Here is a 27283-nt window from a genome sequence, read left to right as displayed (position 1 = left end):
GCCGGGGGAGGGCCGCGTTCCCGGCACCATCGCCGCTGCCGGGAAAGGAGCCGCCTCCGCGGGCGCTGCTGAGTGGCTGCGTCGAGGCGGGGCGGAGCGCGGCGGTCGCCGCTGGCTCGGCCCGGCCCGGGCCGCCCCGTCCCAAACGGCGGTGAAGCGACAGCGCGGGCGGTGCCGGCAGAACCGCGACAGCTCCGCGCCGCCGTCCTCGCGCCCGCGCCGCCGCTCCGCGCCATGGAGATCGAGCTGCCCCCCGCCGCACAGGTGAGAGCCCCGGCGCCACCGGGCGGGCGGGAGGGAACCGGGGGTGCCGACGGCCCCGTCTCCCCCTCCCTCGTGGCCCCGCGAGGGTTAGGGGAAGGGCGGGGCGGGGCGGGGCGGGGCGGAGCGGGCGGTCACGGGGCTGGTGGAGCACGTGGTGCCGCCCCGCCCCGGGGGCAGCGCTGAGTCACGGCGGGGGCCGGGCCGGGCCCCGCCCCCTCCAGCAGTGCCCCCTCTTTTTTCCCCCCACCCCCCCAACCCAGGCCAGGGTCTCGGCCTGCTCGCTGCGCAGTTCGCGGCCAGGTCAGTCCGCGGCGGGGGATGGGGGGAACGTGAGCCGGCCCCGCCCCGCCCGCCCGCTTGTTCGCTTCCTTCTTGAGGGCCTCCCACCGTCACGCGGCTCTCAGCCGGGGCGGTTGCACAAGCGCGTTTCCCTTCTCGGGTCGGCCCTGGGGTGCGGGGTGAGAAGGGGGCGGGTAGGGCCGCGACGCCGCTGTGAGGGCGGTGGGGGCGGCCATGCAGAGGGACCCGCGCCTCTCCGCGGCCTCCGTCGCTGCCACCTGCCAGCGTCCTCCTCAAGCTCCACCGCGGCGGCTTGTGTCAGATCTGTTCTGGAGAGGCGCTGTAATTTTGATAGCGAATGGGTTACTTTGTTTTATTTGTTAAGTGGAATGTTGGATGCGATTCGTCTGGGTTGTTGTCTGTTGCACTCTAATAACACAGGTGTCAAAACACCTAAGGAAGGGCACTGGTACTTGTGTCATGGCGTTTCAAGTCAAGTTTATGAAAGTGTTATGTTCTCATAGTAGCTGTTTCCCTCTTCATTAAGTTTGAATTTGAAATGGCTGCGCCTATTGCTTTTAACCCTGTGAGACAGCATGGTAAACTCTTCAGTTCTAAAGTAACCAACTGTTTCAGTGCCTGTTTCAGTGTACATAATGGTTTTTCTACCTAGGAAACAAGTCTGTAGCTCAATTAAGGAGATCTCTGGTCTGTAGGGCTTTGAACAGGTATTATGCGTATGTTTTTGTGACGGACTACGCTAGGTTACCTAGTGAATGGGGTTGTTTTGTGTTCCCTAGTGGCCTGTCCTTTCCACATAGCACAGACTATGCAGGGTGTGACAAACTGCACTGCTCAGGCCTCGCAACAGGTCTTTGAATTTTTTCCTCAATAACTGTTAAATAGAAGTGTCTGTTGATAGATTCAGATACCTGCATAAATACCTATCTATCTATATGTTTAGATAAATCTCAGCATAGACAAATATCTAAATTTTTCATTGTTATCTCAGAAGGAACAGAAGGCTGAAGGAGCTGTGTTGTTCAGTCTGGAGAAGAGGATGCTGAGGGGAGGTCTCACTGCTCTGTACAACTGCCTGAAAAGAGGTTGCAGTGATAAGGGTGTTGGTCTCCTTTCTCAGGTGATGAGAGATAAGATGTGAGGAAATAGCTTCAAGTGGCACCCGGAGAGGGTTAGGTTGAATACTGGGAATGTGGGAAGGGTGGTTAGGCGTTGGACTTGGTGGTCACTGATGGACTTTCAGTGTTAGGTGGTTGATTGGTCTTGATCTTAGAGCTCTTCTGCAATCTAAATGATTCTGTGTTTTCTTAAATTACAGACAAGTGTAGTGGAAGAAATAGATGAGAATGTTGCTAGCTCTGTCTTAAGTAGAAATGCATTTTTTAGACCCTCTTAATTCTTATGTGCTTACCCTGATATGCTGCACTGAAAAATCTTCCCTCAAAGTATCTTTCAATTAAACCAGTGGTAGATATAATGCAGTGCAGTACATGTAATTGAAAAGGTTTTAGAATAATAAAAGATAAGAGAATCCTTTCAATAGGATAGCTAATTGGATATTTTATTATAGTAATATATCAATCATGTGGACACTGTTCTGTATTTTGTCTTTAAAAAGTGCTGAGAATTTACATTCCTTTGGAAATTGGTTGAAATGCAAGGAGTGAGTTAGGTTTGAAAATGGGGCTTGAAGAAGCATGTGGTTAGAACCCAAAGGAGTAGAACACTTTGGCTTTGTAAGTTTAAAAAAAAAAAAATGTGAAAGAAGACTAAACTGGAACAAAAAAAGAACATTAAGTATAAGCAGAGAGCAGCTGGATGATCTCGTGCTTTAAAGAACTTGAGACATTTTTATAGGACTGTGTGGGTGGTTGGGAAGCTTTGTGTACATTTCCCACCAGCATTAATGGAGAAGAATAAGTTTTGGTTCTCTGTCCATTACTACTTTTCTTTTTGCTTTTTTCAATTCAAAAGAAGAGTATAGCATTTATCCTAAATAAGAATACAGAAGGTTATGTATTACCTTGACAGCCAAGAATACTGTTAAAATTGTCAGATTATTATTGGCTATTGTTGCCCCTGAATACTCTTGAGTTCTTGTAGATTTTTTTTCCCTTTTTGAATTTGCAAAGCAAAATACTATCTGCTGTTTTCATGATTCTGGCTAAAATTAATGTAGCAATGGCACATTGATCAGACTTTAATGTTGAAGAAATCTGATAACTGCACAATATGCTGGAGTTTATGAGATGACAGAAAACACCAGAAGTGGAAGGAGCTAAATAAGATATTTGTTCTTTCACTTCATCAGTTAAGTCTTTCATATCATTTTTCCCCTTTGATAGTAGTCAAATTTTGTTAGATTTGACCCTCCAAAATAAACAGGAAAACCTGTCACAGTTTGTCACTGAGAACTGTATAGAATGGATTGGGTTTTTTGAAGGAGGGTGAAAAACCATTGACTGTACATCCAGAAAAAGGTCAGTTTACGTGAGGTGGAAGGAAAGAATATAGGCTATCTTTTACAGACTTTCTATATGAAGTTCAGATGAGAAGAATATACCAGCTAAGTCCATGCTTTTAACACCACGTGTGTCCTTCATTGAGAAGAAGGAATTAGATTATATATGTATTTTTGTATCTAGAGCATCACTTTGTCTTTATTGATTTCCAAGAAAAAAAAAGAAATCTCTAAGATGACTAAACCATTCATGAAAATTAGGCCAATTTGTGAAAGTGTGATGTATTTGCAATTGTGCTGGCTGAGGTTAGTGCAGAACAAGTCCAGGCAGAAACCTGTTGGCATGAATTAAATATTAATCCTCTGCTTCTGTATTTGAATTCCAGCCAGGCAAAAAGCTCTCCAGAGTCCCCAGGTTAATCACCTAGTTAAAGTTTGTTTTGGCTTCCATCTCATTCCAACCCTAAGTAATCCATTATTATAATAAAACACATTCCTGGTGAACTTAAAGCAGTTTCATGTCTGCTCAGTTTTCTGCTACAAGGTGTTATATTCATGTAGGACTTTGTGCCATGGAATTCAATCTCAGGTGAAAGGAGAAGAATACAACACAAGGGTCAGTTAAGTTCTTTTCTGCAGTAATCTAGTTTAACAGGTTTTGGAAACAATTAATCTGTCTTTACGCAAGACTTTTGTAATAAACCAATGAGGAGTCTGGTAGGAGTAGTTGGAAGTCATGATTTTAAGGCTGTTTTATCCAGAGATGACTGATATACAGCAGTAAACTGAAATTCTGTTCAGGGTCGCTCAACAGTAATAGCTTTATGGTGTATTTGTTTAATCCCTTCCAACCCCTACAATTCTGTGATATTAGATTGTCCCATAAGAAATGAAGCCAGAAAAATTATCAGTAGTGTATAAAACTGTGCTAAAGCATGAGAAGTGTATTTGAAACAGATGGAGGCAAGTCATAGGATGAATGGTTTGGGTCGGGAGGGAATTTAAGTTTGTCCAGTTTCAACTCCCTTCCATGGTCAGGGGACACCTCCCACCACCAGCCCAGGCTGCCCAAGGCTCCTGGCCTTGAGCACTGCCAGGGATGAGGCATCCTCTGGGCACATAATTCAAGTAAAGATAGGCTTTGTGTGCCTTTGTCTTTCCTACCTGTTTCCTGTACATAAAGAGCAGTAATCCTACAAGCTAGCTAATGGTATAGTGCTTAAGTTTTTCTGAAGTGTAAGGGAGTATTGTTGCTCTACAGAACAGTAATGAAGAGCGGGGACAGTTTTTTCTCAAGGTTTCTTTGATTTAGAGGTTTTTGAGCATACATTTTCAAAGTATACTGAAATGGCACTTTATACTTATACTATACAAAGTATACTGAAATGACATGGTTAATTTAAATGAAATATTAATTTGGATAATAAGAAATGCATAACAATGTGTAGTAAGGATAAAAAATATTATTTAAATCACTTGGGAAAGAGGATTTCTCTTCATTTTATGGAGCACCTTCTGTTTCCCATATTCAGCCTTTTTGGTACAATACTTGCTCAGTTCTCTCTGGATGATGCTGGCTTCTGCATGGATGTGCTTTGTGTTTGAATGTGGGCTTTGTGTTTGACTCCTAATTTCTACTGTAATGTTCACTTTAATAGGCTTAATTCAAGTGTTTTGATACGTTGATCATGGAGATGTAGGGAAGCTTATAAGGGTTAATAACAATATTAATAACTCATAGTATATGGTAAAGTTATTATTTTGTCAGCAGAGTATAACTACTCCTCAGTTATTGGTTATCCCCAGTGCAAATACTGTTTGTGAAGACTGTAATGAAATGGGTTTAACTTAAAAACAACAACAAAAAATAATGAAATTGGTACATTTTTATATATTGAAGATCTGGTTGAAGCTTTTCATTAGCTCTGTTTAGATTTCTGATTCTGGCCAGATTACCTGCAGCTTTTATACTGAGAAGAAGGATTATAAAATAATGTTTATTTTTAGTTAAGTAACTGTAAAAGCACTGAGACTATAAATGTTTCCTATCTTTCCAGTTAAAGTAAACCATTTCAAGAGCTATATTTTTGTTGTTCATTCTGTTACCAGTACTGAAGGGTGGGAGGTCTCAACTCCCTGTACTTGTCTTGTGGAGTGTTAAGACTTTTAATCCAAGTTTTGCAGTATTATTACGAGCAATGAAATTAACAAAGAGGAGAAAGGAGAAGAAATTTCTTTTAAGTTTGGTGTTGCATCAACAAGTTATGTAAGATCAGTTTGAGACAGTCACATCCAAACCTTTTAAGGAAGTATCTTCTGTATTACTGTGGAACATAAAGATATCAATTTTTCCTCCCTTACCTTCACCTCTGCCTTACAGTATCAAAGCTTTATTGCTGTTTGTTATATTTGTATTACATGCTGTCTTTAGTAAGTATGAAAAAATCCACTCCTGGTGACTGCTTGCAAAACAAAGTTTGCATGCTTAGGAAGTTATCTCAGATGGAGCTTGGCTGATAGTTTGCCTTTATGTAGAAGTTTGTTTTATGATTAAGGGTGTGCCTGTTTGCTGTGTTGGAAATTCATGCCCACGAAATGTTGAAGCAGCTACTTTTCTACAACTGTTTTATGCAGAGTTGCTCTGACTTTGATCTGCTTCCTGCTCAGGTCATCATCACTGTTTAACCATAAGGAGCTATGACAGAAGGATCCAGGAGGGGAATGATGCTTGTTTGAACCCTGGGAGTAGTAGTGGTACACCCCTGGTTTATTGTTGTAGTTAGAGTGGAGCAATTCGTGTGCTGCTCTAGCTATCTGAAGGCCCCTACTGGAGTTCAGTGGCAGCACATGGTTGATGCCACTGGTGCTGGCTGGTCCCTGTGAAATGGCTGGTCTTTGTCTGCTCCATAGTAGGTGTTTGCTTCAGTGTCACCTGGACACTTAGTCACTTCTTTCTGTCTTCAGGAATTGTTTCCTTGAGTTAAGTCCTGTTGTGTAAGAAGTCTGAGTTCTGTCCTAAAGCAGGGTATTTCCAGTTCGGTTGTGTGCAGTGTGCCATCAGATGGCATATTCAGCAGTGAGTTGGGCAATCAAGCAATGGGTGGAAGAGTGGTGGGTCTGGGCAAGCAGTTTCAGAGGCTGGAGCAGCTCAGCTGGGTGACAGCTTTTCAGGAGCTTCTTTACTGCAAGGAGAACGCAGACCTTCATGGTAGAGGTCTGTCAAGGTATCTAGGTGCAGCACTGCATCCTAACTCATCATACTAACACTCGTCTTTACCAATATTGCTGAACTAGTACAGATCATGTAGTCATTAAGAGTCCTTGGAACAAGTGTGCTGTAGATCCTGTTGCAGTCTTCTGTGATTTGTTTGCCATGAGGTACATGGACATATTTTCTCAAAGCTGTCCTTCGTGTTGAATTATGTTGGCACATTCTTTTTTTCTAGCGCAGATGGGCCTTGAGCATGTCTGTGTGTCAGCTGAGGAATTTCTGGGATGTTGTCTCACTGATCCTTAAAAAAAATAACTCCAACTCGAGACTTCTGAAGTAAGTAGGTTTTAAGATGAAAATGCGATACAGTATCAAAAATACTAATAGTGAAATAATGAACCAACTGCTGACAACTGGTCTTTCTTAATGCTTGTGCTGAATTCTTTGTCTTTGGAAATGCACATCATGTTTAGGTGTTTCATACCTGCATATGTGGAACCACAGCAACTTCTTTGTCATTTGCAATTTGTTTTGGGTATTTGAACTAGAATACAATGGCATTAGTACTAAACTGTTCAACGTGACCCAGTGGAATTTTGTAGCCCTTTGGAATCTTTTCCACCATTACTTATGATCCTTCAGCATCTCTTACTTTATTAATATGGTTCATATATACCACTTGGGAATCCTTGTCGTATGGTAACTGGAGTGAGCATCTCTAGGTATTGCGTAATCCCTCTTAAGTTCCTTTTTTGCTGGTAAAATGAGGAATGGAAGCTTCTTAAGTAGACCACTCATCTGTTAACAAAGTAACAAGTTGCTGAAGTATTTTAAATTCTAAACATTTTTCTGCTATTAAGACCAGACCTATATAATTAATTTGAATTCAAACTTAAGCTTGGAATGAGACTTTTTGATAAATTGTGCATGTATGTGGCAGAGGTGATGAACAAGGCCTTACAAAATGCAAGTAGTAATGACAGAATTAACCTTTGATATCTGACTTGGAGAGTAGAGATTTATCCTAGTGAGACATCACTGTCTATCATAGTCTAAATTAATCATAATAAAGAGAAATTGGAGTCTTGCAATCTTTACTTGCATTTTGCTATAATCTGATTATCCAAATATTTACTGAGGCAGGCATGAGGAAGTAAAGTGTTTTGGGCAGAGACCAAAAGGTATTCAGGCCCCAAACCTGATGTTTACTTTTGTGTCCCATATTTTGTTGTTTTCCTGTTTGTTTTTTTTTTCCCAGTAAGCAATTTATTCTCTTTTGCTTAACAAAACAGTTTTAATTATATATGGAAAGAAATTAAATTTGCTGTAATGTCTTCTACCAAAAAAAAAGTCACCTACGAATGCTGGTTTTAATGAGAGTCTTCTTTTTAAAAAAACAAAAAAACTTATTTTGTCTAACTGGGTCACTTGGCACACAAACTTCAATTTGGCAGCAGATATGCAGGACAGTTACACTTACGTTCTGTGCTGTCCTTCAGCTGCTGATAGCCTGCAGAGTGCTGGGATGTTTCACCCTGCCCTTAGAGATTAGACACTTTCTTCAGAGGCAGCAAGGTAAGTCTGTTTCTTCTCAACCCTTTCTGCCTTCAAATTGGGAGCACTGTATAGAATTTCCCTTTCAACTTGTTATGCCAGTTAGTCTAACTTTTAGAACAAAATCCACCTGTTAGGTAAATGACAGTGTAGTTCTCCCCCAATGCCCAAGTGCAAAAGACGGTGTGCAGGAAGAGACAAAAAAGGGTAAGCTACCTCCTTGAACCTCCAGGTATGAGGAAGAAGGTGCTTTTTTGCAGAGTCTACAAAACAGAAGGAACAAATGGAATGAACTATGAATTTTGAACGTTTTTGCTGGGGTTAATCTACCATTGGAAGAGCTCTGCCTTGCCCTGTCGCCACCTCTTCTGCACTGAACTGGGAATACCATGGTGGCAGAGAAGAGGAACAGAGAATAGAGAAAAGGTATAAAGGTATATTTGGATCATGTTACAGGAGAAGTGGGAGAACCTGTGAGGGTGTTTCATCTGTCCTTCAAAAAAAAATGTTTGTGATGATTCAGATGCAAGGGAAAGGACTTGCTGTTTGGAGTAAGGCTCCTAAGCTGAAAACATGAGAACAGTTTGTTTTCAAGTATTTTTTTACTGCATGATAAAATACAATGTATTATGCTACTTCATTGGGTATAAAATAATTAAACTTGCAGTACTTTTTTGAAGGAAAAAGGAAGCTTAGCTCTCTTCCTAATTCCCTTGGCAACCTGTTGTCTTTATCAGTGTTCAACATTTCCCTTTCAGAAGCTGCAGTGGAATACCTTATCAAGCTGCACCTTGTGGTCATGGGAGATAAAATGCTGCAGCTCTAGAAAATGTCTGAGATATTCTGTGTTGCCTTCCAAATAGTTTAAACCTTCAGCACATGCTGGTTTAGTGCTCTGTAAAAAACTAAGTTAACATTTATAAAGCTACATATTTACATAGTAAGTGTCCAAGAGATCAGTTCTGTGGTTTTTTTCTTCAGATAACAGATACAGTTATTAACTAAAAATAAATGTTTAACAGGCTGCACTGAGTGCCTTTGGATTTAAAATGTATTGGTTTTCTGTAGTTTTCTTGCAAGCTGAATAGCCTTGTCTCATGCCCTACTTCCCTCAATGCTTGTTTGCTTGTGGGGTGAAAGAGATGTATAGATGAGCTTATTGTTTGTGGCAAACAGTTTTGTTTTGGTCATCATTGCTGCTGGTAGAGTGTACAAAGAAAAACATGTCAGGGATTGGTCTGTGCCTTGCTTTTCAGGTACATCTGTCCATTTAGTCATGAAGCTAAAGGAGGCAGACCTGTTATAACCATCTGTACAGGCCGTGAGCCAAGGAGCTGTTGATCTGAGTGGAAGGATAGAATTATCAGTGGTGGAGTTTGGAGATGGTGTTGTTCTTTTAAGGGCATGAAGAATTATTATGTTTATAGAATTTGGTAAGAATTATAAAGCAGTTTGCCTACTCTGGTTCATGTCTTGAAAGATGAATTGGCTCATTTTGCTTCCAGAGTTTGTAATTTGAGTACTACATGTGACTTTAAAAACTGAGTGGTGGATTGCACAATGCAGATAGCTATCTTTGCTTTCTTATATGGCGTTATTCAGTTCCTCAGTGGGTTTACTTTTTTCAGCAGAAGCTGTTGTGTCCATTTAATGATAAATTGGCACACAGACACCTGGTGTGTTGGCCCTTCTTGACCTTTCTTGTTTAAGTTGTTTAACTGTGTAGGACTGACAAGTTGAAGAGTTTCCTGAAACATTCCTGAGGATTAATGATTTTTAGATTATTGCTTCTTGCCAATAAGTATGTGAATTACAGTATTTAAGAAAATGAGGAAATAAAATCTATCCTTGCCTCATTCTATTGAAAAACAGCTCCCATCATGTACCTATGCATGGCTGAAGGAAGGAAAAAAGCTATACAAACTTCCTTTGTGCAAAGGTAACAGTGATTTCTGATGATGCTTCATGTAAATCTTCAGAGAGCATTTTTGGTCATTAGTGCACAGTTGAGCTGTATTGATATTTAAAACTTTTCTTTAGTATGTCACTAGTGAAGGTTGTACAGGGCATCAGATAATGCATTTAACCATGAATTATTTATTTGGAAGGAAAATATACCATTCTCAAATCTGCTAAGATCTTCTTTTGTGAAGTGATGAGCAGTTGCAGATCAGTGTATTTGGGCTTTTTCTGTTCTGTTTTTTATATTCCCCTGTAGAAACACTCAAGAATTGGGGGGGGGGGGGAGGGGAAGGAAAATGAGCTATGGTAAAGTTTTCTCTTCATCATTAGCTAAGGGGTGGTCAGAAGTACATACTTGTCATCTAATTTCTTTGATACACTATTACACTCAACAGTGCTTATTTCTGTGTTCAGGGCATGGACTGTTACTAATTGCCCAGCATCTGTTATCTATATAAATCGTGTATGTGAAAAGTGCACATTAATTGCAAGACTGATCCACAAAGGTATTTAACACCTTTGTCCCACTGAAGTCAGTGGGAGGTAGGCAGTGAAACTGCCAGATATGAGCTGTGATATATGGAATGTGGCACAGCTGGCCACCTCTGGAGCAAGGCTTGCATTCCCCAAAATGTAACCGTAGTTGCAAGTGTGAATTACTGTGTGTTGATTGGCACCTTTTCTATAATTGAATTTTGCTTCTTTCTTTTTATATCCAATAAGAGGAGAACGAAAATTTAGAGCTTTAAACTGGGGAGACAATATAGAGAGTGGGTCTGATCAGACTTGAATGCCGTTGGGAAGCACTATGATACAAATTGTATCTGGGATCACAGAAGCAGTGGATTTACTTACGAGATAGAAGTTCTGTCTCTCGAGGATTAGCAGGTCTTCCCACTGTCCTGGCTGCTCCTGTAGACTGCTTGGAGGATGAGGTGACGTCTAGTTCCACCTCAGAAACAGAGAACTGAGACCTTTTCAGATGGCACAATTTTCTTTCTGTTCACTGAATGTTTTAGTTGCTCTAATTCTTAAAAGCATACAGTGCCTCATTAGTGTCCTCTAAAACAACCTGATTTTCTTATTCTCAAGCTTATATTCTTTTAAATTGATAAGCTGTTTGGTGAGTTCACAGGATCCAAAAGCATTCCTACTCTTTCTGTCTCAGTTCTGTTAATGAGCACAGAGGAGGTGTTGTGCTATACAGCCTTATGGAGTAGCTGTCTGTGTTGGTGAAGGAGCTGATGGATGCGTGTTGGCACTGCAGTTAGTGAACCTCTGTGCTTTTCCAGCCCACGCAGACATTAGAATTGTTTGGCCCCTGAAAAACAACAACAGAGTTGCTTTTGAGATCAGAGAATGAAAGCTTGGTGAGATTTGCTTCTTGTAACACCACAGCATATAGTTTCTATATCCAGGCTGTCATGTAGCTGTAGTAACCCATCTGGTGCCTGTCCCCATAGCATGGCCAGCCATCAGCAAAATGACAGCTAAATGGAGGCCTACCGGTAAGATCTCATTGGAGTGAAAACTTGCAGCTCAAGAGTATAAATAATCATTGAACATATTTTGATCCAGAACAGATGCACTCTGTTCTCATGTTTGGCTTGAAAATACTTGTCCAAAATGTGTAATCCTAGTGAAATCAAAATAGCGGCTAGTAGGTTATAACCCAAGGTTAACACAGCCTAATAAACGTTATTTACAGTTTTATTCTCTTCTTTTTTCTATGTGCATCTTTTCTTCCTGATCTGTTTCACTGGACTTAAGAGCGTGCTATAATTTGACTGGATCATGCTTCCCAGATGATTGAGCCATTATTATAAACAAATCCTCCTAGATAAACTAATGAGTAGCCTGTGGCAATGTCCATGTGTAGTACATGCCTGGCTGGGTATGGCAGGGTAGCCTGCAGACAATCATTTAACAGGTTATTGTTTTCCAACTGATGTAGGTTCCCTATATAAAATGAATTGGGAAACAAAGACTTCAGTATTCCTCTGACTGAGAGATCAGCAGTATTTTCAGGTAAAAGCATACATTTTTGTATTGTTAGTTTACCTGTAGGTCGAGGATTTTGTTGTTTTTGTATAAACTGCAAAATTCAAATGCTGGTTTTCTTATGATGAAGTTCTAGCATGAAAGGGGAAAAAGGAAAGCTTTTATTACGACCAGCATTTTCTGAAATGAAATGGACTTCTGTCTGGCTGCTGTTTGAATGCTTTTCAAAATGGGGTAATACAGTGCTACACATGGTGATTAGACAGCAGCTAGAAATTAAGCCACAGCAGAATCACTCAGTTTACTTGCTGGGGCAGCAGGGCAGAGTTTTGTTGATGGATCAAACATGTGAAAACAAATACAGCCTAACCCACTCTTTTATAAAACAATCCCATGTTTTTTTGCCAGCCTTCCAAATTCATTATGCAACTTGTGCAATGAATTGTAACTTGTATACATACTCACTGTTTGCTTATTGACTTAATCATTTTGTAATGCTGCTGATGAAAGAGTAAAGAAATACCAAGTAAATGACCCTATTAAACTGAAAGAGGGATTCAGAATTTGAACAGAGGGGACCACAGCCCTTGTATACCAGCCAAATTTGCTTTGGAAAAGTGACATTTAGCTTAATGTAATATAATTATGACCTAAAGGGGAAAAGGGAAGAGTGGAAGCCATCAAACTGAAATGACAAATCAGTGAAAACATCTAAGATTCATTGCTTTTGATGATGATGTTCTAGCAAGCAGTCTGGGACTCCCAAGAGATTTAGGATGAAGTTTGAAGAAGTTGGATGACACCCTACAACTATTTTTGCTTAGCAGCCAGGTTAGTGCTTATATGTATGGGCATTGTTAGATTTGTAAAGAGGAGTTCGTTGTCGTTGGCTTATGATATTAGACCTCATTCTGTCTTCCTTCAGGCTAGGGCAGAAATAGGGGATAGAATACAAAATCAGATACCATACTAAGAAAATAAGCAGTGATGTCAGATTTAAGACTGTTTGTGTACTGCAAACCATGCAAATGAGACAGTGTGTTTGACCTATTTTGTTTACTGATTTTTTTTTTTAAAGACATTGAGAGACAATTTGGCCCCTGGAAGCCACATACTCTATATTAAACTCAATTATTGTAAAGCTGCATTCTAAAAACTGATTAAGCAATTTAGAAAAACACAGCTGCTTCTGAAGCATGTGAGAGAGTGCCAAACAGTGTTTTACAAAGAAATCTGCAGTGCTGAGGAAGAATCACCTCCTCTGTTGTACCAGAAATGGTCACCTCATGATGCACGTGTGCATTGCTGACTGCTGCGATTGATCAGCCAACAGCAGGACATCACTCCTGATGCTGCACCCCAGGCTAGAAGGGACTGCTCTGAGGCTTTTGTGTACAATCTGTGCTCTAAGGAGTGGCTTGATTGATTTTTCAGAGAAAGAGAAAGCTACTTGTTAAAGTAGAGTGGTTATCTGCCATCTATGTCCCTTCTTTTCCTTCTCTTTGCTGTCTGTGGTTGATCATTTTTCTTCACTCATAGTGGTCTTGCTCTAGAGCTAACATAGCAGTTTGCATCTTTGGGGGTTTGAATGATGGTAGGTCTGCACACAAACGACCGTGAACATCCTAAAACAACTGTTCTTCACTGCAGTTACATTCTTGCTCATTTGACACTCTTCCAGCTTGGAGAAAGCTGTATTTTCATTCCTAACAGAGAATGTGAGGTATATCTTGTTCCTAACAGTTCGGGAAGCTTGCTTACCGTAGGTATTTATCATGAGAAGACCATCAAAGCTTAAAATCATAGGCTTTGTTGATATCATTCCTAGAAGTTGCCAGTTCAGGTAAAATACATAAATCATTCATTTCTCAACTTCTGTTCTGGCTGGGGCAGCACAATGGGCCATGTCCTGAATTGCACTTGCAGAAGAAGGCTGTTATTGCAGCCAGTCACTGCTTGTCCCACTCCTTGTTAGAAGAATCACAACATTCATGGAAGCTTTAAGAATGCTGAACAGTCCAGCCAAGAAGTTTTTCTACTCATTTAATTTATAAGAGTAGATTCTGACAATTTGGCATCTATTAGGAGTGCTTGCTGGAATACTACGGGAGCTACAGCCTGAAATATGAGATGTATGTTAGGAGAAGACAGAGGCTAAATACTTCTGGCTAATGAAATTCTTGTCCTGGCAAAGCATTCTAGAGTTTTTATTCTTGAGTAAGAAAATGAAATTTGCTTATAAACATTTACATTTCAGAGGCTGAGCTTATTTCATATGTTGTCTGTTGGGGCATATGAATGTCCTGAGAAATGTGGCCAGCATTTTTTAGCTGGCTTATTTACATAGACAAGGAGTGGAAATTCTCTCGCAACATTTGTTCTATAAAGCTATATTTTTCCAATCCTTTTAAAGCCATTTTTATTTTTATTTATTTATTTTTTCCAGGTAAGCCAGCCTTCTGGGTCTTAAAAAGAGGCTGCTGACCAAGATATCAGGTAGCCAAGAATTAATTAGAGCCAGGAAGAGCAAACAGGCATCATGAAACTGAAGCAGGCAGTGTCTGAGCTGTTTTGATTTAATGTCAGGCACCCCAATAGTGGTAGTAACACAGGTATGAAAGACACAGAAAGGGCCACCCACCCAAGTGCATCATTTGTCCATGCATTGCTTGGAAGAAGGTCTTGGTAAAGGGTGTGGGACAGCAGGCAGCTCCACAGGATGGCTGGGGCCTTGACCTTGAGGATTTGCAAATCACATGTTGCTGTCATTGTGTCTTTGGGAGCTGCCTGTTCCATCCAATTTCCAAATCCTAAATCTAGACATCTAAAATTGAAATTGAGCCTCCCTGCCTTGCAGCATAAATAACATCTGACATTTCTCTTTTCCCTGTTCTTAAGTGCTGCTCTTCTCTCAGTTTGTTCACTTCTCAAATTAAATTCTGTTCTTCCTATTTCCAGTTGTAAGGCACTGAAAAATTGTGGGCTAGCTTTCAAATCTCATTGTATGTTTGTGAAATGTTGTGGTGGTAGGATGACTTTATGTTTTCTGTGCTTTTACTGAAGTAAAGGACTTAGCGTCCATGATTGTTTTTTCTCTGTAACTGATTTGCCATTAGCTAAGTAGCGTACCTCAACAGATCTGGAATATAAAATACAAATCACCAATTACAGTGATTTCAGAAATAGTGTGAAAAAATGAAATGATTTATAAAGCATGCTTGAACAAAATCAGTTCCTCTTGAGGATGTTGAAGGGCAGATGTTTGGCTGTTGTTCCCACTGCTTTTGTTAAGTGGTAAGAATGCTTCCAGCTCCTCTTAGTCTTGCTTTGTTATTTAGTCTCCTTCCTTTCATTCTTGTCTAGGAGCATTTCAAGACTTTGATCTTCACTTCCTATCTGGTATTTTGGGTACAGTGAAAATGTAAGGTGCTTTTTGTTTGTTCCTTTCCCTTCCTGGAAAGCAAATGGAAAATGAGTGATACTTAGCCAAGTTCTTTCTGTGAATAAGCAGCTGGAGTGTTTTCTTGCCTCCTGTGGGATTGTCTTCTGACCTCTCTGCTGGATTTATTCACAGTGGTGTGTGGTACATACTCCTTCTTTAAGTTAGATTCTAATGGATCATGGGAAACCAGAGGGGTGTGACATGGAAGGATGAGCGTTTTGTGGAAAGTAGGCAAGTCAGTCTATGAAATAACACAAACCCAGGGTCTCTTTCCTTTGTTTACCCTACTGCAAATGTGTTTGCTTAGGAGCAATAAGAGTTAATTGTCAAACTTTACAATGTAGTGGGAGATTTTCTCATAAAATGTATAACAGACTGCCCAGATGGCAAATGCTGATATGTAAATCTAAAACATGAAAATTTCCATTGGGGGCCAGATGGTTGCTTAATGTGAATTGTTTAACATTTATGTGTATCTTATCAAAACTGCCTTTATAAGTCCAAACTAAGCTGTTGGTATGGTGGGGAGAGCATATCACTAAATGAACAGAAAAGCAAATGATGAGTGCAAGGCAGCTCATGCTAATGAGGATGATGGGAAAGCAGAGCTTGTCCTCTGCTGAGGGATGCCCCGTCCCTGGAGGCAAGTTGGAGGGGCTGAGTTGGAGGGGGCCCCAGGCAGTCAGATGTAGTGGATGGCAACCCTTCCCTGTGGCAGAGGGATTGAGGTGCAATGAGGTTCCTTCCATCTTAAGCCATTCTGTGATTCTCTGGCCATCTTTTGTTCACAAAATTGTGAAGAAAATGGGAGAAATAAAAAATACTAATAGCATGTTATTATCCGAGAAGCTAGAAATTTTGGACAAAGGCACTTACAGTAAGTGCCTTAATGTATTAACATATTTCCTCTCAAAATGGACTCTGGGATTCAGAGGAAAAGAGCTGAGCTCAGAGCATGGGGAAGGGCTGCCTACAAAATGCTTCCTGCTAGCAGCCGTGTCCTCGTGCCAGGCAGGGCTGCCTGCTCCGGCCTCTCTTGCTCCTGCCAAGGCGGCCGCTTCCTCTGATGTAATCCAAGAAATTACACAGGGGAGGAGTGAACAAACGGATGCTTGTGGACTCGGTCACGAGGGGCCCCCCGGAGCCCTTACAGTAAGCGGGTGTGGTGCTGGGAGGCGGGGATTGGAGCTGTGCAGTGCTGTACCCGCTGCTGACAGCCAAGCTACCACCAGGGTTCCTATGCACACCATGCATTGGGTGCAGATCCCTGCTGCTGCCTCTCCTAATGAGCCTTCTCCTCCCAGTGGGTTGTGTTAAGTCATCTGAAAATTACAGGGTGGCTGTTGCACAGGCAAGAACTGAAATGCCTTTTGGAAACACTGATCACCAAATACATGGTCACTGTGTGGTACTTTCATGGTGAAGGGTAAAAATGCTTCAGTGATAAATTCAAGAAAGTGTCTGCGCTCACCTGTGGGTACATGTTTTTCTGTGTGTCGGCGTGGACAAGGCTGTGAAGTAATTGGAAGTGGGAGGCTGAAGGAACAAAATTGCAACATGTTTCAGTAGCCTGCGATTTCTTTTTTAGTCCTTCTCTGTCCTTCATGCTGCGGCTGTGAGTCACCCCTCTGAGTCACTGGACAATGGGCTCCATTAACTTTGACCTGAGGCCTTGGCCTAATGCCCAGAAATTTTTATTTTCTTGACAAGAGCAATATCACTGAAATCATTGGCTGAAATTATAGATAAATATTAAATGGCAGGTCATATTTAAATCAACATGTTGTTTGATGGTTTTAAATATTAGCTTACTGAACAGGAAAACACTCCATGTAACTCATTGATGTGAAGAGTAATTACTTGCTAGAATTTAAGGCTAATATTAATCTATTTTTATAGAGTTTTTCCAAACTGAAAATAGTAGTAATCTTTTCCAGTTTGGTAGTGATTAAGTTAAAAAAGTTTCTTTGCTTTTAATAAAGTGCCACAAGACAAATACATTTAGAAATTAAAATAAAATAATAGAGCTCCTGTCTGGCATCTTTTTCTGGAGCAGAGGTGCAGCACTGCTTAACAAAGCCAGAGATTAGATTCTGGGCTTAATGTGGGCCCTTGAGAAATAGTGACATAAAATCGATGCTGTGCTATTACTCAGAAGACAGCCCACGCATCAAACGCGTTCACTTTGTTCCAGTTCCACAGGCAGAGCAGTGTGCAGCTGCTGTACTGCCCATGGGTCCCAGGCACGCAAAGCATGCAAAGCTCTGTGTTTTGGTGGGGATATACTGTGTAGCACGGCCAGAAGGTTTGGTGGCTGTACCTCAGGGTTTTGCCACAAGGCAACGCGTTTTTCTGCTTAAGGAAAATGTATTGTGCCTTCTGTACCCCTTTGTGGATCGCTTTTGTATTTTGTGCTTTAAACTGAAACCACACGTCAGTTCTGCTATTTTTATGCAATAGTGTGCTCCAACTCAGTGAGAGAAACATCTCTGCTAATTCACAGCCTCGTGCATTATACACACACATACACAAATCTTTTGAGTTGCATTCATAACAGTGGCTTGTAGATGAATAATTCAGAAGTGAGCCCTAAAATCCAGATCCTGCAGTTTTATCCAGAGCATATTGCTAATTCTCTGAGACTAGGAAACAGTTTAGAATCTGCTGCGGAAGGAGACAGTGAGCAGCTGGTAAACTGCTGGCCCTTAATGAAGCTATACCGTACTGCAGCATCTCCAATTACTGCAGAACTTAATTAGTTCATTTTACCCTCCAGTTTGGAGAGTCCAAACATTGTCTTGGGCAGCCATTGCAATTATTTCAGCTTCTTCATTGCTGGGTATTAAAACTAGGTTTAGTTTCTCCCAGCAAGGTATATTAAATATGTCTTAGATGTCAGAATGCCCACATTGTGTTACACAGTTATTCTATGTAACAGCCTGATTCTAGGAGAAAGTAGTGGATTTGTTTTTTTTTGTTTTAGCAACTGGTAGAAGTACATCATATAATGTGTGTATATGAGCACGAATGGTTTTTAATGAAGAGATTATGGTTTGCTCAGATGTGAACTCCCACTAAAAACATCACAGTTGAATGGGAGCAATCACTTTGAATGGCAGTGTGACGTAGTGTTTAGGTTACTTTGCTTCTCTACTTGAAAACAGTCTTAACAGAGAAGGGAATTTAATTTGATACGGTGGAAAATTAAATGTACCTTGGGTGTAACTGCTAAATGAATCAGTAAGGTCCTGTTCAAGTGAAAGGTGATGTTTATATACTCAGGTTGCAGAAAGCTGTTGGGCTCTTTTCTTAGCTGATGTGATAGGATGCATGAAAACAGCCACCAGTTGTGCCAGAGGAGGTTCAGATCACACATTAGGAAGAATTTATTCATGGAGATGGTAGTCAGACAATGGAATGGGCTGCTGTCATGGCTTTGGCAGGAACAGAGTTAATTGTTGATTGATGATTTCTGTGTGGTGCATTTTTCTTACAGAAGAAAACAGTCCAAACTTCAGCACCAAGAAACATTGTTTGAACAGTATAAAAATATGAGAAAAATTGTGCAGAGCCAGAGCCCAGCTGGTTAACGAAGTTTGACACCTCTTGTTATGTAGTTCACAGTCAGCTCCAAATCAATCACACTTAAAATGTTTATTGAAGTTATGCTTTAAATACAAATTTTTAGTGATAGTCTTAATAATTTTGTTAGTACTCCAGTGGCGTTGTGTTAGGTACTGACTTGGAACCAGGTTATCCTCCAGCTTTGTAGCACTGCTCAGCTGATCTTAAGATCAATATGTGATACCAGGACAGACCATAAGTGTTTAAAAATGCATTTTGAGTATGGTTAGTATAGTTACTCAGACAACTCCTTGTGATGTTTTTAAACCAGCTTTTAAATTTAAAATTTAATAAATTATACTGAAAAAAATTTACATGATAACCTTCTTAATTTGTTTTTCTCTTTTATATGTTTTTTTTTGTTTTTACTTTCTTAATGTAATATTATTGGTTCTATTGCTTTGTGAATTCTACAAGTTAACATAGGAAAGAATACTAACTGTAGTTAATGTGTTGCCTTAACAACTGCAACAAACTGCTTTGTTTCCGTGACCCGGTGTGTAGGCTGCAGCAACCAAACCTTCAGTTCACACACTTCAAGAGGGTCATTTGGAGACATATTTCACTTTGATAATTTTGTGGGATTAAGAGAATGAATCTCACTTACATGAGTCTACCTGTTTAATGCAGAATTTAAATGCCTTCTTATTGTTTTAAACCAGTTCTGCTGGGGAGGAGGCTTGCTTCAAAACAACATTTCTTTTACAGGACATGAACTTGATTGACATCCTTTGGAGGCAAGATATAGACCTTGGGGCAAGGCGTGAAGTTTTTGATTTTAGTCAAAGACAGAAGGAGTATGAACTCGAGAAACAGAAGAAACTTGAAAAGGAGAGACAAGAGCAGCTCCAGAAGGAGCGGGAGAAAGCCTTGCTGGCTCAGCTGGTGTTAGACGAGGAGACAGGTGAATTTGTTCCAGCTCAGTCAGCTCAGCGCATTCAGTCAGAAAACGCTGAACCACCAATCACTTTTTCACAGGTAAACTCTAAATGTTTTTGTGAGTGTGTTTAAACCTTTTTCCATCCATTACTCAGGAGGGTGTAATGCTAGTGGTTGCCTAAAAAAAGTTAGCATTTGTTGGTGTAATGGAAGATTGTTCAGTTATTCAAAGATGTGGTAACATTTTTTCATGACTTTTCTATTTAGAGCACAGATACTTCAAAACCAGAAGAGGCCTTGTCCTTTGATGACTGTATGCAGCTCTTGGCAGAAGCATTCCCATTTATAGATGACAATGAGGTAAACGCTTGGTGCAGTGGTTCCACGGGTGGTGTGCTGGGGATCGATTTCATATTTTCTCATACCTGGATTTGTCTGCACTGGAATATTAATTTGTGATACGATTTGAGTGCTGTCCCCAAGCAGTCTCTAACTGGAATAAAGCTGTGTTGTAGTCTTGAACTAGGGCTCTATCAGGAGCAGATGGCATGTTGCTCTTGTATTCCTTGTGCTTATTGAGTCCTGCAGGCCATTTTACACCAGCTGATGACAGTCAGGCCACTTACTTCAAATAGCAGAGTTTTGCAGTTTGTTGCAGTGAGCTTAGTTCAGCTCCCTGGAGTTGGTGTATTTGGTCTGCTTTACTTTGATGTACCAACCCAGACTATTTGGTGAGTAAAAGTATAAGCCCTTCATCATTCAGTTCATACTTCTTATTTCTGTCCTTAATGTAAAAACTCCTTTCATTAGAATACTTCTATATTATTTAATTATGTACAGTAAATGCTTTTGTTAAGAATAGCTTTTTTATTCTGCAGTAATGGTAAAACAGCGAAAGCGGATTTTTGCTCTGGAAGATTCTAAATGTACATTTGTTTGTTCAACGCTCCAGGCTTCTCCAGCTGCATTTCAATCACTGGTTCCTGAACAGATTGATAGTGACCCAGTCTTCATTTCCTGTGATCAAACTCAGTCACCCAACTCACCTGGTGTAATTCCACTTACTGATGCAGAGAATATGCAGAACATAGAGCAAGTTTGGGAAGAATTATTGTCCCTTCCAGAGTTACAGGTAAAAGTTTAGTATAATTATTAATCTTAATTTTTTTTTTTTACGGAAAATGCAGGGCATCCCAGCAGAGTATGGTATACTAGATATGAGGTACAGTAGCATCTCAAGCAGTGGTGAATATGACTAACTTGTTGCATTTTGCAATGTAGATGTAGTATGTCTGTACCTCAGTTTTGTCTTTACTTTTTAAAAAGCAATATATTGAAGAATATGTATGTTGTGGTTTTGTGGTTTTGATGCCGGTATTCCACATCAGGGCATCATGCAGGCAGTTAAGGAGTTAATGCTGTGGGAGCAGCAGAGGGGCGGAGCTCCGCACCGGAAGCCAGGCGGTGCTCTGCCTGGGCGCGTTCCTCTTGGCTGCTGTGGAGGTTCAGCACGTGTGCTTCCCCTGCAGTTGTCCCCTTAGCGTAAGCTCACAGCTTTTGGTTTGGAAATTTTATCTCACTCTCAATTGTTCAATTTTATTATATTTAGTAAAGTTACCGTTCCTTCTCAGCTCGTGCCGTTGTTTTCTTGTAGACCCATCTCTTCCCGCTGTTTCCCCCTCCCCCCGGAGCGCACGGCTCTGCTTGGGTGGCCGCGCGGCCACTGACGCAGTTTATTTTTTTTCTTTTTCCTCTCCTCGATCCCTTCTTTCTTTCCCTTGGGTCACTGTCACGGATAACACCGTGACAATATAATAGGAGGGAAATAGATTGTTTTATTAAAGTATTCTGAAATAAAACAATCTTCAAATCAGAACTTCATGTTTGCATGTGTGTGCAACCTGTTATAGCACAGTCATGGTAGAAATTTAAGCTGATTAAAAATTGATGCTTCTGAATTATAGACTACAGCATAAATTGTTTCTGCAAACATTAATGTGTTTTTTTTCCAGTATTTTAAGTATTTTGAATGCAAGAGTAACCATACATTATTAATGTAAATTTTATCTAAGAAAAGAGTTTGTATAAATAATAATATAACAGATATCTAAGTACACTTGGCTCTTCTGTTTATCTCATTTGATTATTTAGCTATATATTTGTTGGTAGAAATTAATTATATAACATACATGAACTGAGTATTTCAAGTGAACAATAGACAGCTAAAAATCACTGATATATTACTGAGTTGTATATTATAGAGGGCATGTAGTTTGTTGTGGCTTTTTTTAATCTTCTGTTTCTTTTATTTGGATTTGACTACTTAAAAAAAAGGGGAAAAAAAATTGTGGGAACCATATATTTTCTGTCACTCTACTTTTTTCCTTACTGTTTTTCTATATTTCAAATTGTTCTTTCTTTTCTAGTCTTCACATTCAAAGCCGTAGCTTAAACTCTTTATGCTCTCTGGTTAAATAGTCAGTGTGTGGTCCTTTCTTAAGAGAAACAGAAACATTGTGGCAGTTGCCCAATTCTTTGGGGACAGCAAGAACACTTGCTTCAGTTAAGAAACTGCCACTCTGTTGGAAAGAGTGTTGGTCTTGTAGCCAATGAAAGCCCATAAATGTAATCATCTTAGACACTCATGCTAATGTCTGCCAGCAAAAAGTGCATGCGATGAGTTAGTTTGTAAGGGTTCACTTTTTTCTTTTCTACTTCCCAGAGGATTACATTTCTTTGCAATTCACTGCTTCATTCAGTGAATTCTAAAACAGTCTTGTCTTTCAAGGACAAGAAATAATCACATTAAATTAAAGATTGCTAAAAATAGTTTGCTATGAGCGCTTAGTAAGCCTCATTCAATAATCTTAAATTTACTCAGGTGAAGCCCTTACTAGCAGTGATGCTTGTGAGAAGTTCAGACCTGACAGCTCCAGAACCCCCACTAGCAATTTGGTAGAACAGGAGGGCAGTCCTCATGCATCAGTGTGTTGGGATGGATCTCTTCCTCAGCACCTTGTTAGGTATTTGAGAGGCCCTGCTCTGTTATTCCAAATAGCATTGTCCAAGATAAGTTGCTTCATACTCTGCTTAGGTATCTATTCTTCCTAGATTGTCTCCCTGTAGTGCAATTATATTGTAATTATCTAGGATACAGCAGTGTTACAGTACTGTGTACATGTTGATGACTAAAATAATTAATAGTTGTGGATTCTATAGAGATATTTTATGAACAATTGGACATATGTTGTTCAACTCCTCTCTTACACTTCCCATCTAGTGTCTAAACATTGAAAATGACAACCTGGCTGAAGTAAGCACAATCACGAGCCCTGGAACCAAGCCAGCAGAGATGCACAACAGCTACAATTACTACAGCTCATTACCCATCATGAGAAAAGATGTTAACTGCGGTCCAGATTTTCTGGAGACTATGGAGGGCCCTTTTTCCAGCATTTTGCAGCCAGAAGACAGCAACCAGCTAAGCATGAACTCGTTAAATAACACGTCAACTCCAAGCTCTGATTTCTGTGAGGATTTCTATACCACCTTTATTTTTTCAAAGGGGGACAGTGACACAGTAACAACAAACACTATCAGTCAATCACTTACAGATATTTTAAGTGAACCTATTGATCTTTCTGACTTCCCGCTATGGAGAGCTTTTAATGATGACCACTCAGGAACTGTACCAGAATGTAATGATTCTGACTCTGGTATTTCACTGAATGCAAATTCTAGTATAGCATCACCCGAACACTCTGTTGAATCATCTACCTGTGGAGATAAGACTTTTGGTTGTAGTGATTCTGAAATGGAAGACATGGATGCTTCTCCTGGAAGTGTGCCACAGAGCAGTGCTAGTATGTGCTCATTGCAGTTCCCGGATCAAGTACTTCCTTCTGTGGATCCAGGTGCTCAAACACACAGCTTGCAGAGTATGAACACACCAAAGAAAGACTCTCCTGCCTGCCCAGGTCACCCTAAAGCTCCTTTCACAAAAGATAAACCTTCGGGCCGTCTTGAAGCTCATCTCACAAGAGATGAGCAAAGAGCAAAAGCCCTGCAGATCCCTTTTCCAGTTGAAAAAATCATCAATCTCCCTGTTGATGACTTCAATGAAATGATGTCTAAGGAGCAGTTCAGTGAAGCCCAGCTCGCACTTATTCGAGATATACGCAGGAGAGGCAAGAATAAAGTGGCTGCTCAAAATTGCCGTAAGAGAAAACTGGAAAATATAGTGGAACTGGAGCAAGATTTGAGTCACCTAAAAGATGAGAGAGAGAAACTGCTTAAAGAAAAAGGAGAGAATGACAAAAGCCTTCGTCAAATGAAAAAGCAGTTAACCACCTTATATGTTGAGGTCTTCAGCATGCTACGTGATGAAGATGGAAAGTCTTACTCTCCTAGCGAATACTCACTGCAGCAAACTAGAGATGGCAATATCTTCCTGGTTCCTAAAAGCAGAAAGGCAGAGACTAAACTTTGAAGAGCAGCATGGCTGGCTAGTGTTCTCCGGGTTACTATTTTTTTTATAATAATCCTAATAGCTTTTACTGTGAGGTGGAATGCAGAATTAGGTAATATTTTTCAAGTAATTCTATGCAATGATGATTTGAAAGTTAATTAAGTTTATGGAAGATGCAAGTTCAAAACTAATAGTATAATCCAGATGTACGTATGCAAAATTTGTAATCTCACTTTTATAACAGGCATTTCCTTCTTCTAGCACCGCTTTAACTAGTTTACATACATGTGTAAATATTTAAAGATACCGTATTTATATACTGTTCTTACCTCTTGTTATATTCATAGATTTGATATATACAAGAATGATTCTAGCCTTCTAAATATAATTTCTTGCAAGACAAGCAGTATGGCTTCTTACTTTTTGTAAAAGAAAAAAATGCAATAGTGTTTGTTTCCAATTTTTCTTATGCATTTATACATGCTTTTATATTTAATATATGATTTTAATTTAGTGTCAAGTTGATACTTATCATTTGATTTTGATTCATCTTACCAGTTCATTAAACTTTTTATTTTTTTTTTACTTCATAGGCATTTATTTCCCTAAAGTAGGTTATGTGCTGATTCAGATATCCTCACTGGTTTTCCAAGGATAAGTCTTCTTGCAACAGATATGCTTAACAAGCAGAGATGCATCACACAGCATTGTCAGCATTATTGATGTTCACCATTTTAGCTGCCATTTGGAAGGATTGTGTAACAATTTTTTTCAAGACTATGCTAAGTTTATATAATTTGTTTTGCTCTCATAACACTATTTATAAGCTCATGATGGGGTCTTCTCCTCCAAAGGCATTAGAATCTGTTGATGAAAAACATTGTCAGCATTATGTATTTTTCCAACTAATAAATTCTGTATACTTTTCAGTAACTTTTCTAGGTGTTCATTATGCATCTCTGACTGATCAGCAGGGATCATTTGTCACTGCTGTTCTGTTAGAGGTCGTGGAAAAAGAAAAAGACATCCCAATAGCCAAGCACTGCACTCTTTGGAACCTGTGCTCAGTTTGTTGAAAAAATGTTATGTTTGAAGTTATGAGAGATGGAAAAATTGGGCAAATAAATTGCTGTATTTCATTTACTCTTCCACTGGACTCATTGTACTTGGTCATTTTGGATCTTTCTAAATACAGAAAATGCATAATTTGAAATACACATTGATCTGAACATTTAAAAACTATCATCTTCCCTGCAGAGCTTCTAAAAAAAAAAACATTTGAAATGTTCTTTCTGCCACTGGTGCTGTTTCATGATTATTTTAAGTGTATTTGGTTATTAGGCATGCATTCATCTAGTACACTTAGCAAAAGTGGCAGAACAGCTCAATGCTAGACCTATGGAACATTTCCCTAAAACGATAATTATCCTGTCTAAGTTAAAGAGCTTCTGGCAATCAGCCTTGTTTCCCTACGTGAATGTGTTATGAAACTGTGAATGCAGGGGGCAGGGCTGATATTCCCAAAAGAGGAAGGGTAGGGGGCTAGGACAGAAAGCCCTGGTTTCGATGAGTATTTCTGTATCAGGGGATGCTTATAGAACTTCTCCTTTTCTCCACTTGTTCTCTGCTGTTTTTACACAACTCCAGCGGCTCCGTAAGCCCTCTTTCCTGGATATTATTAACTACTTTGGTACCAACTATGGTGTAGCTGTCAATTTGGCCTTTTCCTGGATACACTAAATTTCATATGCATGTTATTGACCAGTTGGGCATGGTAATAATAGCAGTGTAATCCTTTGCAATCAGCTTTTGTTTTTATTACTGCTCAAAATTTTGTATTTACATTTTGTGAACTGGTCATTCACCCTCTGTTATCTCCTTTACAGATTCTGCATAGCAGAGGCCTTTCTGCTACCTGGTGCCTACATGCACATGGTCTCTATTGTGCTTCAGCTGGTGTGACATTAGCTAACCAGAGGAGAGCCAGGAGTAGGAAAGCAGATCTGTTCCAGCAGCTTTACCAAGAAGGTAGTTGTACTCTGGGGCTGGATGATGCTAGGAACCCTACTCCTCTTGAGTATATCCTATCAGAAAGGCAGTGCAGCCAAGTACCAGGAGACAGCCTCCAGCTGACAGAGGCTCCAGGTACTTACCCATAATGAACTAGAACACAGATAATAGTTTCACACAACTTCTCATATTGTGTTACTTATGCAAACTTTCCAAAGTGAGGTCCTCCCCCACAGGTGTTTGTGGCAGCAGGTAACACTTAAGTCAGAAGGGGTCAGTATGTACAAACCAGTAAGCACAAGACAATTTAAATTTCAACATATTTCTTACGAATTGCTTACAAAGTCTGGATATTCACCTTAATTCTATGAGAACTGTTGCTGCTCTCAGAAACACATTAAATCTATTTCACCACGTTAGCTAAATGAGTCCAAACCTTATGCTAGGAAACAAGGATTGCACTTGTGATGGTAAAGATCTTTACCAGTACAGCTGCAGACAATGGGAAGAATAGCCCTTGAGCAAAAATGGTAGTTTCCACTCTTACAATTATTCTTCCTCTTTCTATAGATAATGCATTCTTAAAAGCACCTATGAGCAGGTCAACAGTTGATGCAGGAAAAATTCTCTCCTAATATTTAATCCTATCTAACACAGCTGAAAAAAAAGAGAGATTATCCCCAAAGATGTATTCTGTAGGATGGAAAAAAACAGACATAAGCTATTAAGCCTTGAGTAACTGTACCAAGAGTCTCCTACTGGCAAGGTGCTGTTATTCACACTAATGGGCCTCATAGCAAGGCAGCTCTGGAGTGGCCTGGCTGCACTCTGGTCTGGCCCGACCACAGATTTGCTGTGGCTCTAAAATGGCCTTGGCTGATTTGACAGCTCACTGCTAGTTTCCTTCTTCCTCCTCTCCATTGTCTGCTCCTGGCTGCACCTTCCCAATCTCATGCTAACTGTAAGTTTGTTGCACAGTCATTAACTCCTCAGGAAACTATACTGGTGCAATAAAGCTCAAACAAGGCAGAGAAAGGGAAGATTCTAAGCTTAGCTGCTGCCAAGGATCTGCCCATCATACTGAGTAGTGATGTTTGTTTTTGCAGA

The 27283-nt window shown here is 40.2% G+C and overlaps 1 protein-coding gene across 7 annotated transcripts; it reads left to right on the top strand.

Moving 5' to 3' along the window:
* The first annotated feature begins 130 nt into the window (after nucleotides 1-130).
* On the top strand, nucleotides 131-25322 carry NFE2L2 (NFE2 like bZIP transcription factor 2). 7 transcript variants are annotated; one of them, XM_065750602.1, is made up of 6 exons: nucleotides 8137-8216; nucleotides 14200-14249; nucleotides 19528-19797; nucleotides 19966-20058; nucleotides 20651-20830; nucleotides 22979-25322. In XM_065750602.1, the coding sequence occupies exons 3-6, from the start codon at nucleotides 19531-19533 to the stop codon at nucleotides 24185-24187; spliced, it is 1749 nt and encodes a 582-aa protein (XP_065606674.1). In that variant the 5' UTR covers nucleotides 8137-8216; nucleotides 14200-14249; nucleotides 19528-19530; the 3' UTR covers nucleotides 24188-25322. The 7 variants fall into 7 exon arrangements, with proteins under 7 accessions (XP_065606671.1, XP_065606675.1, XP_065606674.1 ...); XM_065750599.1 differs by lacking the exons at nucleotides 8137-8216; nucleotides 14200-14249 and adding an exon at nucleotides 131-264; XM_065750603.1 differs by lacking the exons at nucleotides 8137-8216; nucleotides 14200-14249 and adding an exon at nucleotides 7642-7811.
* Nucleotides 25323-27283: the final 1961 nt, after the last annotated feature.

Source organism: Cyrtonyx montezumae, unplaced genomic scaffold, assembly GCF_038088225.1.
Source record: "Cyrtonyx montezumae isolate F1298 unplaced genomic scaffold, pur_monq_1.0 scaffold_7, whole genome shotgun sequence".
Taxonomy (NCBI): Eukaryota; Metazoa; Chordata; class Aves; order Galliformes; family Odontophoridae; genus Cyrtonyx; species Cyrtonyx montezumae.
This window is presented reverse-complemented; position numbering and strand designations above follow the sequence as displayed.

Coding starts and splice junctions, on each gene's coding strand:
- NFE2L2 (XM_065750599.1), top strand. CDS start 235: ATGGAGATCGAGCTGCCCCCCGCCGCACAG. Junction 20,059..20,650: donor CATTTATAGATGACAATGAG/GTAAACGCTTGG, acceptor TCAACGCTCCAG/GCTTCTCCAGCTGCATTTCA. Junction 20,831..22,978: donor TGTCCCTTCCAGAGTTACAG/GTAAAAGTTTAG, acceptor CTTCCCATCTAG/TGTCTAAACATTGAAAATGA.